Source organism: Antechinus flavipes, chromosome 3 (genome assembly GCF_016432865.1).
Source record: "Antechinus flavipes isolate AdamAnt ecotype Samford, QLD, Australia chromosome 3, AdamAnt_v2, whole genome shotgun sequence".
Lineage (NCBI taxonomy): Eukaryota > Metazoa > Chordata > Mammalia > Dasyuromorphia > Dasyuridae > Antechinus > Antechinus flavipes.
Genome location: NC_067400.1, coordinates 249,664,485 through 249,683,496, shown reverse-complemented (window position 1 = coordinate 249,683,496; position 19,012 = coordinate 249,664,485). Strand labels below are relative to the sequence as shown.

Here is a 19,012-nt window from a genome sequence, read left to right as displayed (position 1 = left end):
CTTTAATATCAAATATTTTACCATTGTTTTTGGATGGCTAACCCCTGAATATTACTGTCTCTCAAAAATTAAAAGTAACCATTCAGGTAACACTGAAAGAGTAGACAGAGGCTCTGTCCAGATTTCCACATATATATATTCTTAACATCTTCTCCCTATCCTTACCTCTTTACCAATCATTCTCCTTTCTAAATATGGTGCACTCCTCTGGAATCATATTTAGATATTGATTGTATTCAACCAAATTTGAGTTATCTTTCATTTCAAATTTATCCTCTGACATCACAATCTAATTCATCTTCTTTCTTACTCATACTTGGTGCATATGTACAAGGATATGTAAAGCTAGAAGTTTTACTGGTAGTTCTTTCCTTTAAGTTTATCTCCAAGAATTTGGGGTGTCTCTAATGCTTTTATTACTACATTGTAAATACTCTGATATCTGTACCCATAAGCAGTTTTCTACTTTCAGTTATAGCTTTTATTTACATGTACAAGGCTCCAAAAAAATATTTATCATCCCTTGTTAGGTATACTCCATATACCATTCTGCCAAGGCAGAATGACATGAGACAGAGTAGAGGAAAAGAATGTAAATCAAATCCAAATCTGTGAAGGTGGAAATGCTGTGGAAATAGAAAAAATGGCTAAATGTAAGTTTGTAATTAACTAGTTCCCAATATGCTCTTTGCAGAGGAAGGTGCTCTACATATTTTAAGTTATTTTAAATTTGTCATTGTACCTATTAATTTCCATTCTGAAATTGTTGGTTATAAGGGGAGTGATGAGGCAAAGAACTGGACAATAATTGCATATCCATTTAGCAAGACTGTTTACTCCAATTGAAGCATTAAATATTTTATGGATGAGCAATAATAAATGATAGGTGAAGAATTAACACACATTCAAATCAAGAGGCTTACCAAATAACTTGAGTTCAATTTCACGAACATCATTCTCTTTTGGCTCTAAGCAACCATTTATATCTACCCCAACATTTAAAGGTCTACAATTCCATTGTTCATATTCTAATTCTAGAGCTGGTGAAAGGTTTCTGCCCTAGTGCCTTAGAAAGAAGCCCCAAACCAAGTCTCCATATTTCATGTACGTGAAAATAAGGATAAAACTCAACTAATCGGGCTAAATGTGGAATACTTTCAAGATAAGCTTTAAAGGGTGTTGTAGTACACCTGGTCTCCAAATCTACCTCCTTCCATTCCTTTCCAAATCCCAAGATTTTAAAAGACTTTTATTCCACTAACTTAAGGCTTTTTGTCCAGATTGTTTCCTTTTGAATATTTGCATTTTAAGATGTTACTTCTGATTTTTTTTTTTGCTAGTGTCAATTAAATACCACCATATTCTCCTTACTATCACTATCCCCAGGTGGTGGGAATGAAAACCAACAGCCTGACAATAATAAATCCAGTTAATATTTTATGCTAACACCAAATGTCACATGATGGGCTTTTAGCTATTCTGTAACATCCTTTTAAGGCCCCAGTGAATGTTCAAAATACTTGTATGATTTCGCATTCTATTAGATTGAATTCAATATGACACCCTTATTAAGTGTTTACTTGCAACAAAGTAGAAAATAAAATAACATTTCACACCTAAAACTAACTTAAAACCATTTAATGGCTTATCAAAGCAATCCTTTCTGATAGCTATTTGTTGGGGACAAAAATAAGTCAGTCAAGAAAAACAAAGTTTGTAAAACACCAACATATCCAAAAAATTTAAAGCACTTAGGAAATTCTCATTCATCACCCTTTTAGGCACTGTATTTTTGAAAATATTCAAAATAGTTTTTCAAAATATTATTAGTTCAAGTCAAAAAGTAGTAGAAAGTTATCTATCCTTTGTTTGGACAAATCATTCCCAATATTCTAGACTATTTCAAAAAATCAGAATATAATCTCAACACAACAAAATCTGTTCATGCTTTTAAAAGTATTAACATTTCTTTCAAATTACAAGCAAACACAAATCTTTCAAAAATATATTCTTAAATCAAAAACATATTTTAAATCATCAAAGTTTCCATTTATTAGACTTAATATCCCTCTCCCCTTTCCTCCATTATTGAGTTATTATTATTGGGTAAACTCTGAGAAGTGATTAACCAAATGTGCTTTCCCAACTGCAATTCACAATATGAGCTCTCCCCTTTGCCTAACCAAAAAATGTAATGTTTCTCACTAGTCAGGTTTTATTTGTAAGATGTATGCCCCACTTAAGTTCAGCATACTTACCTTTGAACTAGAGAACCATTAACACAAGATGTCTATTAGCCTTCCCAATTTTCACTACTAGGCGAGACTTTTGGTGATTCTCATTATATACCATTTTATTCTTTCTTTGGCTGTGTTATCTCCCACCTCTGCTGTACATTTCTGGTGAGAGAACCTTGGATTACAAACGATTGATAAAAATTGAAACAAAAATCAAATATCCTAAGGGTAGCCCCAATTTAAAAAATCTGAATTGAAAATAGCCAAGTAGTCTGCAGTGTTTTGGGAACATGCAAAGTGTATGTAAATATTTAAGTGATTTCTTTTAACTTAAATGTGGCAATCTGGAAAATCCTATCAAGTACTATTAGGAGAAATTTAATAATACTTGGTCGTGTTAGGTATAAGAGATAGTTATAAACTTTGGTATAATCTTCACATGAAGAATGAATTCCTTTTATATCTGCAGAGACTGTTCCTTCTCCAGTTTTGTATTTCTTGTTCTCGTCATAACCCACCCACCATTTTCCAACAATATTATGTGATGTTTCTGCTACAAAATTTCCATCCTGATGGTTTGTTGTACAGAAGCCCCTCTGGATTTGGATCAGCAATCAAAAACTAAACTGTTGGTAGAAACAAAGGAGGCCTTTTATGTACCACTTCGGCTCCTCTGAAGTTTTCAAAGGTTCTGTGAATTAGATTGCCAACATTACCCCATGTGTTCTGGTGGGAAAATATCTGTCCCCAAATGTTAAAAAATAATGTGAGAAAATACAGTTCTTTGGGATAAAGAAGATATATAGTTTTCTGTTTAAAGAAATATTTTGTAACTCATTTTCAAAGATAAAAATGGACCAAGCAAATCACTATTAACACAAATATATAGTTTCCAATGTTAAGGAAAAGCTCTATAAAATACTGCCCCGCCCCCCTCCTCGATTCCAATGTGGAACATAAAGAGAAGTCATACTTACCTTAATGATTCCTCTGAGAAAACAATCACATTCAATGCCTTAAATAAAAAATAGACCTCAAAATATGCCTAATGTGTTTGGTCACAAGACATTTTTTTAGTGGACATATAAATTGAACTGCTCTTTCATCAAAAAGAATAACACACCATAAAACATGATATCTATGGTGGATTTTCTATTTACTTGAACTTTTTTGAATTACTATTTGATTTCTATACGGACCTGGATAGAGGCAGCACTGTGTAGTATAAAAGAGAAATGCCTTCAAAGTCAGGAAATCCTGGGATTGTGGGACATACTCGTTAAAAACTGCCTGAAAAGCAGGTGTTAATTTTACTGAAAGAAAGACTTTACTCACCAAAAGGTGAGTAAATGAAATCACAGCTCTGGTCCAAATGTCACATTATAGTGTGTGTGTGTGTATATATATATATATGTATGTATACATATAATACACAAATATAGAGTATTACATACATTTATAACTTAAATGGTAGAAAGGGCAATTTTATTGGAAAATGTTTTGATGAGCTATTTTTTTCATTTCAGCAAATGTAAAGTGTCAGTTAACTATTTCCAATGTTAAAACTTAAAGGAAGCAGAATTTTTTGTTTCATTTGCCCCAAATCATATCCTAAGAGATGTCCCAAGGAGATTTTAATATACCATAATCTCTGTGTGCTATTTTATCTCAATAAAATATAATTTCTTTAAAATAAGTGTGAATGGTGTCCTCATCAGTAGAGTCAGTCTGCAATCTATAGTTTCCACCATAAAATTAGCAATGGAAATGCTCAATTCCATGATCTTAAATACAGGCCAATTAAAAGGAAAGGAGATAGAAAAAATTTGCCATCTACATTGAAGAGAACTTTTTCTTACTTTTGTTGATTTTTCTATAGGAGTGTTTACGCAAAAACAACAAAATTTTTTTTTAAAAACACCCATCTCCAACAATCCCCACCAAAACCTTGATTACTTTCTAGATGAAAATTATTTGTTTTCCCCTTAGTGACATAGGGATGATGGCAATAAAGAATACAATGGCAATGATAAAGCTAATATTAATTTTGTAGGTCAGAGAATTTTTACAATCCAATTGATTTAAGAATACTTTCCAGTGCTCATTAAATAAACATAAATGTCTCTCTCCAGAATTTTAGGAATCAGGTTTTTTTAAAAAATGCTACTGCCTACATAAAAGTCTTTTATTACTTATAAACAAGTATTTTGGGGAATTGCCTACATGTCTTACATAAGACTAACACTATCTTACCAATCTGCCTTTATCAGAAAAGAAAAGAAAAAAGACCAATTTTTCCACATGACCAAAACTATTACTAAAGCTAATGTCTAAAAAAAATATAGATATCCTAGAAAAGGAAATATTTTCTGGCTATTTTAAAAGTAATATGCTTAAATTACTCTGAAACACATAAGAAATGTGCCTAAAATTTCACAGTCTATTTGGGAAAGTAACCAGAAAGTTTAAATAATACCTTTTTTCAAAGTAGTTCAAATTATACAAATAATCATCATCTAATCTTTATACCTGAATAAAAACTTAGAAATCAGAAGACTAGTGTATTAAGCTTAAAAAAAAAAAAAAAAAAACTCAAAATGATCTGTTAAACCTCCAACTTTTACTTTCAGAATTTTTTGAAGCCTATGTCAATGTAACTAATATTTTTACATATTTGACTAAAGTTATACCCAGTATACCTACCAGACCATTACCTGGACCAGGGTAATTGCATAGGAAGATTTTTACTATATTTACATTTTTTTTTAAATTAAAAAAAAGTATAGTAAAGAGTCTGAGGACAAATTATTCAACTGTTTATCATACATAAGACTGCATGACTATAATACAAAGGGCGTTTCTTTTTTCATTTAACGTTACAATATACACAGCAAGTCTGGACTAGATCTTACAATCTGAACACAGGTATTTAACCTTTTCCATGCTGTTTATGTTTACAATGCACATTAGTCCTGTAACCAAACTGTGTAGTAAAGCACACAAAACTGGACTGTAACATAACACAGTATGCAGAAGCATTGGATTTTATGGTTTTTATGTAAATATTGGTTTCAAAACTGCTTTAATTTTTGGTGCTTCCTAAGATGTGGCAACCAGCACAGAAAAAAAAAAAAAAAATGACCTGACCCATAAAATATCTTAACTTTATATACCAAGACAGCAGTAACTATTGGATTCTTTTTTTTAAATATTGCTATACTCAAGATGACAACCTTTCATTCATTGTAAACTTCTGTGAACTGTTGAGTTCAAAAATTGTCACCCACAGGCTTGATATTTTAATACAAAATAAATAAGGATCCTTCGATTAAAAAAAAAGTTTTATAAAACTGATATTTCCAAGTATCCATTCACATTTACACATATTGGGCCTCCTCTTTTCAAGGTCTTATATATAAAAACCTGTTTTGTTCAGAAAAAAAATTGACCATGTCAGCCACATGGAAACGACTGATAAAAAGTATATGCTGTTCTGCTAAGTTATTTTTAACAGGGTTTATTGGCAGAGGTAGATTACTGCTTCTTTTCTAGGCTTTTTTTTTTTAAATCCTGGACAAATAAATAATGTCTTCATTCTCACAACTCGACCACTCAGAAATATTGGTCAATTTTAAGTGGGAACACAAATTTAGCAACTGCCAGACTGTGTTACATTAAGGCAGCATAACCTCAAACTAGGCACCTGTTAAATACAGCCTGTTAACTTCAGGACAAACATGAGCTTTTTGCTTCACTCATCGTAACACTTTGGGACCTGTTGGTGCAATCAAGGTCTTAACTTTCAAGTTTACAAGAATGTTAATCAGGAATACAAGAAACTACTGCTGGTTTCATAGCTTCTAGATCTTGTGTCCCTTTTCCCTTCAGAAGCCTGAAGACATTTATAATGTTAACAGATGTTATAAGTCTTGAATTAGATGTCAATCTATTATGTTCAGTACACAGATCGTTATAAATGTATTGGCTATGAATTCAACAACAGTTCCAGTTTTGTTTAAGCAATAGTACAGCCATAATTTTCAACTGACATTTAAAAATGGTCTAGTTACACCTTGTGTCAAAGTGCAGAACTGCTACATTATTGGTTACAGACATCTATGTGCTATAAAAACAGCTTTGGTACAATAAATTATCAAAAAAAGAAAATAAATTTTTGTAAAATTCACAGCATAATTGTGAGGCAAAAAAAGCAGTCACATAAAATTCTGCATTTTTTAAAATGTTCAGGATGAACAGAAGACATCTTTGTGCAGAAGTAATGGTGGAGATACCACGTGCCGAGAAAAAGCAAAAGAAAAAGTAAAAAGCAGGAAGGGACACAGCTGTAGCTATTTCCATCAAACGCAAACCACTACTTCTGTGACCTTCAACCAATAAGGAAGTCAACTTTATGACACAAAGTGACCTTGCAATACCTTACAATTAGTGGGTCACAAAAGTCTATTTTAAAAGAAAGGCCTCTTGAATTACCCATTCTCTGTGTTTTCAGCATTAAGGACTGTCTGCAAAAGCATGTCCAATAGTGATTGCATTTGAAATGGTAGGCTCTTCTAACTTAGAGTCCAAATCCATAAGGCCAAAGGTTATCCCAAAGACCACCAATTAGACCTCCCCAGGACTGGCCAGAACTGACCCGTTGATTGCTTCTCAGTGCACCTTAGTTATGAGGCCAGCCATGTTCCAAATACTATCTGACTCTGGTCTATAAAATGAGACACAGAATCCCATTATAATTGCTGCTTTGATCCTCAGTAGGTTCAGAAAAGGAGAATTCTGATCACCGCCACTTAGCATGCTTAATGTGCCTAAAAAACTCCAATACAACTGTCCCTTTGTAGAGCTGAATATATTTTGTGTAATCTGAAGGTCCCTCTTCCTTACAGTACTGCATATCTGTGCCCATGTGTGTTTGGAGGTTTAAAAAACCCAAATAACCCCACCCCCCACCCAAAAAAACCCTCATGGGGCCCTTTTTGTAAATTATATGCAGTGACTTTTTATTTTAAAATTAGTTGGCAAATGACTAAGACCAACATCTGAACATTAACTTTTGTAGAATAGAAAGACAAAAACACTATGATTGAGATGTGGCAAGTTAAAATGGGGGAGGCAAAAGATGAGGTAACACCTCTGAGATATCCATTAAGATGGGTTTAGACATGGCTCTTTAAAAAAAAAAAAAAAAAAACACTTCACTGTCCCTTTGCAATCTTTTCAAGTTTAAAAAAATAGTCAGCTTTGCCCTCTTGTAGCGGTTCAGTGTGTTAAACTCCTTCTGATTCAAGCAGCTTTGCACTTGTTTTTGGAAAAAAACACCACTTCTATAAAAACACACAAGAAACAAACAAGTTTCAATTTAGTCACGAGCTAGCCACAGGACTTTGTTGAACACAAACTCCCGTCATAGGAGATTCTTCTCTATCAATTCCTTGCCTCATAGCCAGATGTCCTTCAGTCATGTAATGTGTAGGACCTGTATTGGCAGAAAATTGGTATGCTGGATGTCCAGTTATGCCAGTCTCCTGGCGGGGATTGGAGTAGACTGTTAAATTAACATCCATGGCTCCATTCTGTCCAAAGTCCAAGGTATTAGCAACCACTGGGCGATTCTGGTAGGCTTGATTACCTTGGTTACCAGTAGAGGAGGAAGATGTAGAGGAAGAAGTAGTTGAGGAAGACAGGGATGTCATGGAGTGGTGACTATGGCCAACTTCCATAGAATCTTGGGTGGAGGAGCTGTTTGTTGGAGAATTGTAGACCCTTGGCCTGGTCCGGTTACCCAAGGCTTGTTGTCCATGATGATGGTGATGGTGGTGGTGGTGGTGATGATGATGGGAGCTGTTTCCATGATGATGATGTAATGCATTCTGTTGAGGAGCTACATGGAACGCTGTTTCTTGAACTGGATGAGTTTCAACAGTGACTTGTGTAGGCGCTTCAGTGCCTGACCAACCAAGAGGAGCTGGAAATTGCTGGCGCACCTGTGAAAATAGAGATCTATATTTCACCTCTAATTCAACAGCAACACCACTAATATATTAAACAAATTGAGAGGGGGAAAAATGAAGGAATTTGGTAGTTTTATCACACAAATTTTAAGTCTTTAAACAGAAAAATATATAACATATACAATACATATATAATTCATAAATATGATCCAACTATCTCCCCCATCAATAAAGACACTGCCTTTTTAACTAATTACAGAAATCATAGATTAAAACAGGAACTAATCTATTAATCATTTTCAAATTGTTCAGGCAGATTTAAAGTATGAAATATTAATTTCCAGTGAAAATAACTTTATTTTTGGTAAATACATAGTAATTTTGGTGGAACAGGGATAAATAAACTGATGTAATTATAGACTACTAAAGGCATATTTAATTTGCCAAATAATAAACCAGAAACTCAGTATAAATACCACACTGAACTGTTAAAAACTGGAAAAAAAAACTCTATAGATCATTTCATCTAATTTTCAATTTCTAAATGAAAAAACTAAAGCAAAGAAAGGAAAACTGACTTTTTCCAAAGTTACATGAGAAAATGGTAGATCTTGAACCTAAATCTTCTGCTTCTAGTCTGCCAAATATTCAATCAGAACAGAAAATATAATGTAATGAAAATCAAATAATGTTGCTTTATGTCACAAATAGTTGAATAAGGTGAAAGATAACTTGGAACCAATTTATTAAAAAAATAATAATAATTGGAAGCCAATAGAAAATATCTTAAATGTATCAGGTCTTGAATGTCTTCAAATATTACATCAAGTGGTGTTCTTCTTTGCAAAGTATAGAGTGCACTGATCAACTATAAATAGATCCAATGACATGGTAAAATCAATAGATGGTATTATAGCCAGATTTTACTGTAATCATCTTGATCTTTATATAGTCATCTAATATTATCAATATGATACATGCTAAGAGCTACTGAAGTAATTAGTATATTCCTTTATTCCTTAACAGGTATTTTTTTTTAAGAGCATACCTGAGGACTGTGTGTTTCACAGTCCATTGCTTGGACAGCAGCTGTAAAGTGACCACCACTATGCCGATGCTGATGTGTTGGATCTGACCGGGCCCTTCCACTGTTGCTTGTCCCTGAAGATCCACCTTAAAAGAACCAAAATACAATACAAGTCTCCTTTTGTAAAAGTCAAATTTTAAAACTTACACTAAATTAGAAAACAAGTCTTATGACACATCTTGGAATGGTCTAGCTAAAACTACACTTTGTCATCAGTCAATCAATAAGTTCAAGTAATTTTATCCAAAACTTTAAAATGTGGAATTTTGCCATTTTAAAAATATGGTAAGCAGTAATATCAAAACAAACAAAAAATTTCAAGACGGTAACCAAACATTTACCTGAGCTTGAAGATGTACTAGAGGTGGTTCCTGAAGACTGTGACTGCTCCATAGCAGGACTTGTAGAGACACTGTTACTTGTATTTGTACCTTCATCTGCTGTTTTCTTAAAAAAGCTATGCTGCAGGGCATAATATGGTTGAATTCTAGTCTTAGGGTCATAATCGAGCATCCTTAAGATGAGGTCTTTGAACTTCAAGTAGTCCGCTACAGTATGTCCAGATTCCCCAGCACGACGTCCCCCAGGTCCTCCTGTTTCTACTCCAAGAATATTATGAAGTTTGCGGGTTCCTGGTGGTTTATACTCCTATAAAAAGTGAAGGGAAAAAAGGTTTTCTTCAAATTTGAAAGAAAATCTAATCAAACAGTAAATTAAAATGCAATATTTATACTTCTATTCAAAATATAACAATATGCTGAAACATCTTTACATATTAAAACAAATGTTATTTATATATATATATATATATATGTATATATATATATATATAAAGTTCAAGAAATTTTGATTATGACACATTGATGGGTACCATACTCAAAGCACAAAAGTACTAAGTCCTGAAATTGCCCTAAACCTCAAAAACAGTAACTGGCATTGTGACTTAATAATTTTTACTAATTTAATGAGGAAATGAAACATTTTAAGTTATTTTTATTTTAAAATAATTTTTTTGCATATTTAATAGTGATTTTCCTTAGTCAAAAATTACTCACAGCCTAAGTTCCTAAAATAATGCTATGAATAATGGTTCCATTTTTAGGATTGTCAAATTTAATTCCTTTCAATAAAAATTTATTAAGCTCCTACCACATTCCAGGAATTGTGCTAATGACTAGAGATATAAAGTAAAAGATGAATAAGATCCTGCCTTTAAGAAGCTTATCTTCCACTAGGGAAGAAAGGAAGAAAGAAAACAGTATGTCTATATGGATAAATAAATGCAGACTGTATACAATGTAAAATACACAGAAATTTTGGTGGAATAGGGATAAGAGAGAAAATCAGAAAGGGCTTCTTGACAAAGATAATAATTGAGCTGAATTTAGAGTGGTCTGAGATTCCAGGTAGAGAACAACTTGTACAAAAGCTAGGAGTCTGTCAATATACATTTATATGTGACAATCACTATGCTAAACACAGGAGATTAAAGGGAAAAAAAAAGACAAAAAAGCAGTCCCTACTCTTAAGGAGTTCAGAGTCTAACAAGTTTGGGAGGTGAGAGACATAATGAGGTAAGGAATAGCAATCTGACTGTAACATATAATGAAACTGCAACATGAAATTCTATAAAGATAAGAATAAGCTAGAGTGTGCAAAATGTTATATGTCCAACATATAAGTGCATATTGTACTTAGGGGCAATGAAGAATTATTGAAGTTTTTAGAGCAAGGGAGTAGCATGATCAAAGCTCTGGACCTTAGACACATCAAAGGATCATCAAAATAGAACTGGGAAATCAGAGGTATTTTAATCAAATTTACCAGGGTAGATTAAATGATTAATCCAAGGTCACACAATATTATATCAATTCTAAATTTTCAACCCAGTTTTTCCAATGCCAATTTACTGTTCTTTTCCCTGTATAATATGGCTGCTGCAGAATAATGAAGGGGTAAGAGATGATTAGGGCACAAACGAGGGTTGTTTTATATGACTGTCAAGAAGAGAGAAAGTATGAAACATACAACAGAGGCAGAACCAATTGGACTTGGCAATGAGTGAGGGAATGAGTGAAATGAGTGAGGGAATGAAAAATATCTCTGATGTTCAGACCCCGGGTAAATGGAAAACAGTGATACCTTTAACATAAAGAGGTAAATTTGCATATTTTGGGGGAAGTGGGAGAGGGATAGAAATTGCATTTTTGACATGCTGAATCTGGAAGATCTTGAGACCATGGAACTGTCCAGAAGGCAGTTGGTGACACAGAACCAGAATTCAGGAGAAAGATGAGAGTTGCTTTAAAGTGTATTTGGTAATGCACTGCATAGAGATCACAGAAAACATAGAAACATTATGAAATCACAAAGAAAAAAAAGGTGAAAAAGAGAGTCTAGGGCAGGACCCTGGAATAAAGCCAAACACAAGGGATAAAATGTGGGTGATGATTTAGCAGAGAATTGAAAAGAAATAGGCCAGCAGGTATGAAGAGAATGAGAGAGACCAGTCATGAAATTCAGCAAAGGCAGTAATACATTAGAAAGGAGTAGTAAAAATAATAATAATAATAATAATAATAATAATAATAATAATACAAAAAGCTGCAGAGAAGTCAAGAAGAGTAGAGTAAAATATACTTGGTTCTTTTTAACAACAAGGTGATTGAATGTGGCTCACAACATAGTATTTTCACCTTTTTTGTTGTTTTTTGCTTTTTTTGGGGGGGGTTCTCATTTTTTCCCCTTTTTGATCTGATTTTTCTTGTGCAGCATAAGTGCGGAAATATGTTTAGAAGAACTGCACGTTTAAAATCTATTGAATTATTTGATGTCTAGAGGAGGGGGCTGGGAGGAAGGAGAAAAATTTGGAACATAAGTTTTTGCAAAGGTAAATATTGAAAACTGTCTTTACATATTTTGAAAATAAGAAACTACCATTACTTTTTTCTTTTTTAAAAGAGTATAGTATACTTAGAAAACACCCTTGTCAGTTAAAGAGATTATTGCTAACTTTGAACAAAACAATTTAGGTCATGAGGTAGGAAAACATTATCCTCATATAAAACAAGGAAAAATGTTAAAGAGTAAATGATTATAATCAAAGAAATACAATGATAGTCTTTCACAGTTTGCCACATTTCTGAGTTGAACTCTAGATAATTTTGGTATATCTGGTTTAAAAAAAAAACTGACCTTTTTTGCATCTGTTTTAAGCGTTATAATACTTTAAACTTTCTAAATTACTAAAATAGCTAAGGGCTAATGGAAACTTGTTCCAGAACAAGTTCATTAACTCAGAAGTTTTATATGCAAGTTTCAGATTCAAAGAGGAGAGGACTTTCTCTTTTTATAAAGTCAAAGAGATGGAAGAAGGAAGTGGACTTGGTGGAGGTGATAAGCCTAGGTTATTATATTATTATACCTACGATAACCCTAGGTATAATTAGGGAGAACCTTAATTACAGTCAAAAAGAGACTAGTGGCTAAGAAAATTCTGAAGGAATAAAACAAAACAAAATTCAACTGAAGAAAAAGCAAAAATCTGACTCAAGAACTAGACTTTAAAAGTCCACAAAAGTAAAGTATTTTACATTCGGTACTTAAGGCACAATGGACTTTAGTAATCAAAGTTCAAAATGCTGAAAAACTATAAATTTTTAAGGAAAAAGTATACATTTGTTTCATGCAACCTTTGGTAAAAATTGTCCCTCTTGATTACCACTACCTAGTGAAATCATACTCAGAATGGAGTAGGGTAGTAAGTAACAAGGAAGCAAAAACAAACCCTAAATGTTTAAAGTTCCCTATTCTCTCTTCCTCCAAAGATCCTGAGTGACAGATTTGTGACATCTTTTTTACATATCTCCAAAAGAACCAAGCAAAATTAGAAACTACTCAAAAGGGGGCAGCTAGATAGTACAATGGATAAAACACTGGCCCTGGAGTCAGGAGGTCCTGAATTTCAAATTTGACCTCAAATATTTAACAGCTCCTAGTTGTGTGACCTTGGGGAAAAAAAAAAAAAAAAGATAAATAAAAGTAAATAAAAAAAACTAGTCAATAAAACAAACATAAGAAGCAGATAAATCAAGGAAAACTATGAATATCTCATTTCATTTAAAGATACTTTTATTATAAAACGAAAGATACTAGGCTAGAAAGTGAAAATATAAAGATGAAAATTCATAATCCCAAATTGTCAAAGGGTTTATAATTTATTGGACGAGTGGAGAGAAAAATACCTTCACAAATAAGAGAAGTATTATACAAATCAGAATATGGCAAGATCATAGGAAAAAACAGATAAAATGTAAAAAGAAAAACTAAAGCTAAAGAATTTCACTTTTAGGTGAGATATCAGGAAAAGCTTCATGCACCTACCTGTTTCCTTTGACCTACAAGGAAACTTATGTCATATAATTAATTGTTGAATAGGAAGTGATCTAGTCAAAGTAATATATTAGGAAGAATATTTTGGCATCTTTGTAAAAGAAAAGGAAAAACCAAGAGAAAAAGAAGTTCAGAACAACTATTAAAGCCTGGAACACATATATTTTTTTTACCAACTGTAAGGTATATACATAAAAGTTTCAAAAAAAATACGTTTTAAAAAATAATTTAAAAATATTTAACATTTGTTATTTAAAACTACTGGTTATCAAAGGTGGAATATAAACAATTCAAAGAGCCTAAGGAACTGAACTAAAGTTCAGAGGCTTAGACAGTGGCAATAAGAGCTTTGAGATGATGATGATGATAACATCGACAATTTTAGAGAAAGAGTGCTAAAATTTTAGTCATAAGTGAATGCTAAGCATTAATCAAATACCTTTAAAAAGCATAAAAATTGACAAAACAATTCTATTTACTTTTAACAATATAAGTACCTGTGTGTGTGTGTGTATGTGTGTGTGTGTATGTTTTATGTTGTATGCATTACGAGCAAAGAATTAACAAAGAAACAAATTCTTGTAAATGGTAAAGCACCAAAAGGTAATACGAATGAAAATAATATTTTGAAGGACATGCAAGTGAGAAATGATCTGTCATAATCTTTTACCCTTTTTCCATCTTTGGTCTTCTTTAAGTTCCAAGTGCCATCTGGCAACTTCTCAAAGAACTTTCTTGCTTTGGGTGCTTGGTCAAGAATATGTGCAGGTGCTATTCCTAGAACTTCCACTATTTTATTCATCTGATCCACCTGTGTAAAATAACAATTATCAAGTCAGAAGCATGCTTTCTACTGTGTATTACACCATCATTTTTGTTCATTATTACTACTAAAAAAAGGTTAATGAAAACTTTTTGACTATTTCAATAAAGGTGTATAGGTAATGATTTATCAGTCATATTGCAGAGATTCATGCCCAAAGTAGGACTTACACTATAAGATTTGAATAATTCTTCACCTCTTAAGTATTACATCCACAGTGCTTTACATGAATAAACTACTCAAGAGAGAAAATTTATTTAAGTAAATAGTTGTCTAGAGTGGGATTGTATAATGCAGGAGCTAGAGAGAAGGCTTTGGAGTCCCAACCTGAGTCAGAATCAGATTCCAATCCTTTCTCTGATAATGTATTTATCAAAGTAAAGAGGAAGAAATAACAGCCACAAAGTATCTTTAAAAAAGACTCAACAAAGAAAAAAAAGAACTTTTATCACTAAGTAGAAGAGGGCAAAAGGGAAATAAGAAATGAAGATAAAAGAAAAAGAAATAAATGAAAATAAAAAGCTATTTCCTAAATGAGGGATTGCACCTCTCAGGAGACCAGTGTTTGAAAGCAGTATTCCAACTAACTAGCAATGTTCTCTTCTCAAGTGACTAAAAACTCCAAAGTCATTAGTTTCCCCCATCTATCAAATAATAATATTGGCTTAGAGATTACTTTCCTCTTTATGAGGTAAGGTTAATTCCAAATAATTCAGGTTGTATGTATTTTCCCTGCTGGTTCTAAATACTTCAATTCTTCAAAGAATCTATGATTTTATCAATATGAGTATTCTTTCTACCAATACAAATTGCAGCCCACCAACACAATTTCATTCCATAAGGTTCAAATACATGTTCTCCAAAGAAGGTTTTTAAGGTATTTTAACAACTCATGGATACCAGCATATGACTGAGGCTTATTCATGCCTGGCACATAGTATATATTTAATATTACTGATTGATACCTTAGCATTAATTATTACAACTTGACATGTCCACAACTTCTTTTCTTATCAAATATTTTTGTAATATATTTTACTTAAGATTAGTTAAAAAGGCATTATAATTAGAATGTGCTACAGTCTACTTATCCTTGCCATGAGGCTTTTAATCAGTTTGGGTCAAATGTGTGTTTTTTTTTATTCTTCAGAAAATATGATCTTATCACAATTCATAGCCAATTAATATGATCCGGAGAATATCAGCAATACTAAGTATTATCAGTAGTAGTAGCAGTAGTAGCAACACTTAGTCCCAATTCCATCTATACTATCAAAAAGATGAAGGTGAGATAATGGTAACATTAATGATAATAATTATAACAAGAAAAATAATCATTATTACAATTTGCACTAAAAATGCTTTTCTGAATTCTATAGAGGTTGAATTTTTATCCTAATAGTTATTCAATTAAAAAGCACTTATTTTATCCATCTGTTCAATAGTATGTGATAAACACTAAATATAAATAAATAATATCAGGATAGTGACTTGTCTCAGGATCATCTATCTGAACCACACTGAAAAACATGGGAAAGAAGAAGAAGAAGAAAGAAGAGAAAGAAGAAGAAGCAGCAAAAAAAAGCAGAAGCAGAACCAGCAGCAGTAATAGTAGTAGTAGTAGAGGGATAATGATGGGTGGTGGCACAGGGAACAATTTGGGATTTTTGAAAATGCCACACAACTACCAAAATACAATCTAGTACAATTCTTTTCTCCTATTTAACTACAGACTTAAATTATTGGCTATCTATTGCCTATAAAGTGCTAAATGCCCAACCACCAAACGGCATATCATAGTCTGAACAACAAGCATATTTCATATATTTAGTTCTTTTTTGATAGTCACAACATCAGTGAAAGGTCTTTGTAGTATTTGGGGCTTAATGTAAATGGAACTGCATTATCCACAAAAAAAAGTACTAGCAGACATCATATGTAGGAAATATCTCTTCCATTTTTACTGTATAGGAAATGCTCCATAATGGTAAATACTTTTTTTTATTTTATTTTATAAATAAATAATTTTATATTGACAGAATCCATGCCAGGGTAATTTTTTTTACAACATTATCCCTTGCACTCGCTTCTGTTCCGATTTTTCCCCTCCCTCCCTCCACCCCCTCCCCTAGATGGCAAGCAGTCCTATATATGTTAGATATGTTGCAGTATATCCTAGATACAATATATGTTTGCAGAACCGAACAGTTCTCTTGTTGCACAGGGAGAATTGGATTCAGAAGGTAAAAATAACCCAGGAAGAAAAACAAAAATGCTAATAGTTCACACTCGTTTCCCAGTGTTCTTTCTTTGGGTGTAGCTGCTTCTGTCCATCCTTGATCAATTGAAACTCAGTTAGGTCTCTTTGTCAAAGAAATCCACTTCCATCAGAAGACATCCTCATACAATATCGTTGTCAAAGTATAATGATCTCCTGGTTCTGCTCATTTCACTTAGCATCAGTTCATGTAAGTCTCTCCAAACCTCTCTGTATTCATCCTGCTGATCATTTCTTACAGAACAATAATATTCCACAACATTCATATACCACAATTTGGTGAATATTTTTGGTAAGCATATATATGCATTCTGATTAATGTTGCCAATCAGAGGATTAGTGAAAAAGTTACTTCTGAGGTTGGAATATATCAAATATTATATATATATTTTTAACATAGTCATGGGAACAACTTCTTCAAGGCTTTCAAGGCTTTTCTTCTTGTTTATACTCTTCTTTCTTCATCACTCAGTAGATTCAATTATCAATCTCTATGCTGATCATCTTCATATCTACCTAATTCAGCCCTATTCTCCTCTGCTGACCTTCAGTCTCCAACTATCTATTAGACATTATCAAACTAGTTATCCTGTAGACATCAAATTCAACATGTCTAGAACTAAAGTCATTATATTTCCTCAAAAAACTTTCCTTCTTTCAAACTTCTGCGTTACTGTTGGGAGCACCATCATTTAACACTTCAGGGTTACAATCTATTTGTCATTTTTCAAAGCCTTACTGTGATACCCTTCTCCCTCTCCCCCTCCCCCCAATTCAATCTGTTCCCAAGGTTCACAGATTTTTATCTTCATACTATCTGTCAAATATAAACCTATTACTGCTTCTCAATGTGCCATCCTAGTGTAGAGTCCTTATCTTCTTATTTTTGCCCTGTTGGATGGTCTCCCTATCAAAAGTCTCTTCCCCATTCAAAAGTCTCTTCCCCTATCAAAAGTCTCTTCCCCCAAGAAATACTTCCAAATCCACTTAATTCTAGTGCCTGCCTTCTGTTTATTTCCTATTTGTATGTGTATATTTTGTTTGTACAAAATTGCTTGCATTTTGCCTCCCCTGTTGAATTGTACGGCTAATCAAGGATAGGGGCTGTCTTTTGGTGCTTAATAAGTGCTTGTTGACTTAATGTGTTGACTTAGTTTAGAGAATCTCATCATCATCAAATTCTTTATAAAATTTCTCTATTAAAGTTTTCATCATCCGTAGAGTTATAAAATACAATTATTTTCAAGATGACATTTCATTTATATTCATCATAAATAATGAAAGGCAAAATGTTCCAGTGTCCAATAAAATAACATTGCCAATTTTATCAACTCTTTGACAACTCTATAAGGAGAACCTATATGTTATCCTTACATTCTGATGTAATATCCTTAAATACCAAGAATATCAATATCAAAAAGAGTTATATTTACCAATATTATGACAAAGTATTTATTTGGGCAAGGATCCAAAATGGTAAAGTACTTATCTATTCTTAAATATTACTCAAAATTCACAACCTCATCTCCTGTAATCTTCACTCAAATTCTTTATCATGATGTCAAGTTCTATAAAGCAATACTTCTCAAATACTTCAAACTAAATTGATTGCTTCAGTCACTATTTCACCAACCAATTTCAATATACATTTTCATATTTAACAATTCTGAACTCACTGTTGTGTGGCAATGATAACATAAAATTAAACAAAGGAAAACACAAAAGGATCTATTTTAAAATTATGTTATTTAGTTAAGCAACTGACAAGTCATGAAATAAGTGATTAAACAATTTGATATATTCTTCTCTGGGGGGGAGCAAAAAAAAAAAAAAAAAAGTCCTAATGATAACAGGGAAAAAAAAATCAATTACATACCTCATTGGCTCCACTGAAAAGAGGTTCTCCAGTGTGCATTTCAACTAAAATACACCCAAGGGACCACATGTCAATAGCAAGATCATAAGGCATTCCCAGTAGTACCTCTGGAGAGCGATAAAAGCGACTCTGGATATACTGGTATATCTGAAAAATAATTTTTAAAAAAGTTTCAAGGAATTTTTAGTTTCTTGACCTGTATCAATTCTAAGCAATAAATGAACTGGCTAACTGGTTAAAATAAGAAGCACTAGCTAATGTTAAAGGGTAGCATAACAGATTAAAAGAAACCCTCTACAACAATACTGTATGACAATCAATTCTAATGGACGTGGCCCTCTTCAACAATG

At 32.7% G+C, this 19,012-nt stretch overlaps 1 protein-coding gene across 6 annotated transcripts in view; it reads right to left on the bottom strand.

The window, feature by feature from the left end:
- Positions 1–5,030: 5,030 nt before the first annotated feature.
- DYRK1A (dual specificity tyrosine phosphorylation regulated kinase 1A) overlaps positions 5,031–19,012 on the bottom strand; it is a 184,394-nt gene continuing 170,412 nt past the window's right edge. For all 6 annotated transcript variants that reach the window (XM_051984862.1, XM_051984867.1, XM_051984865.1 and 3 more), the window contains 5 exons: positions 18,663–18,809; positions 14,356–14,496; positions 9,635–9,941; positions 9,255–9,379; positions 5,031–8,239 (listed from right to left, as the gene is read on the bottom strand). In XM_051984862.1, coding sequence (XP_051840822.1) covers positions 7,619–8,239; positions 9,255–9,379; positions 9,635–9,941; positions 14,356–14,496; positions 18,663–18,809 — 1,341 coding nt within the window. In that variant the 3' untranslated portion in view covers positions 5,031–7,618. The remainder of the gene's footprint in view (positions 8,240–9,254; positions 9,380–9,634; positions 9,942–14,355; positions 14,497–18,662; positions 18,810–19,012) is intronic.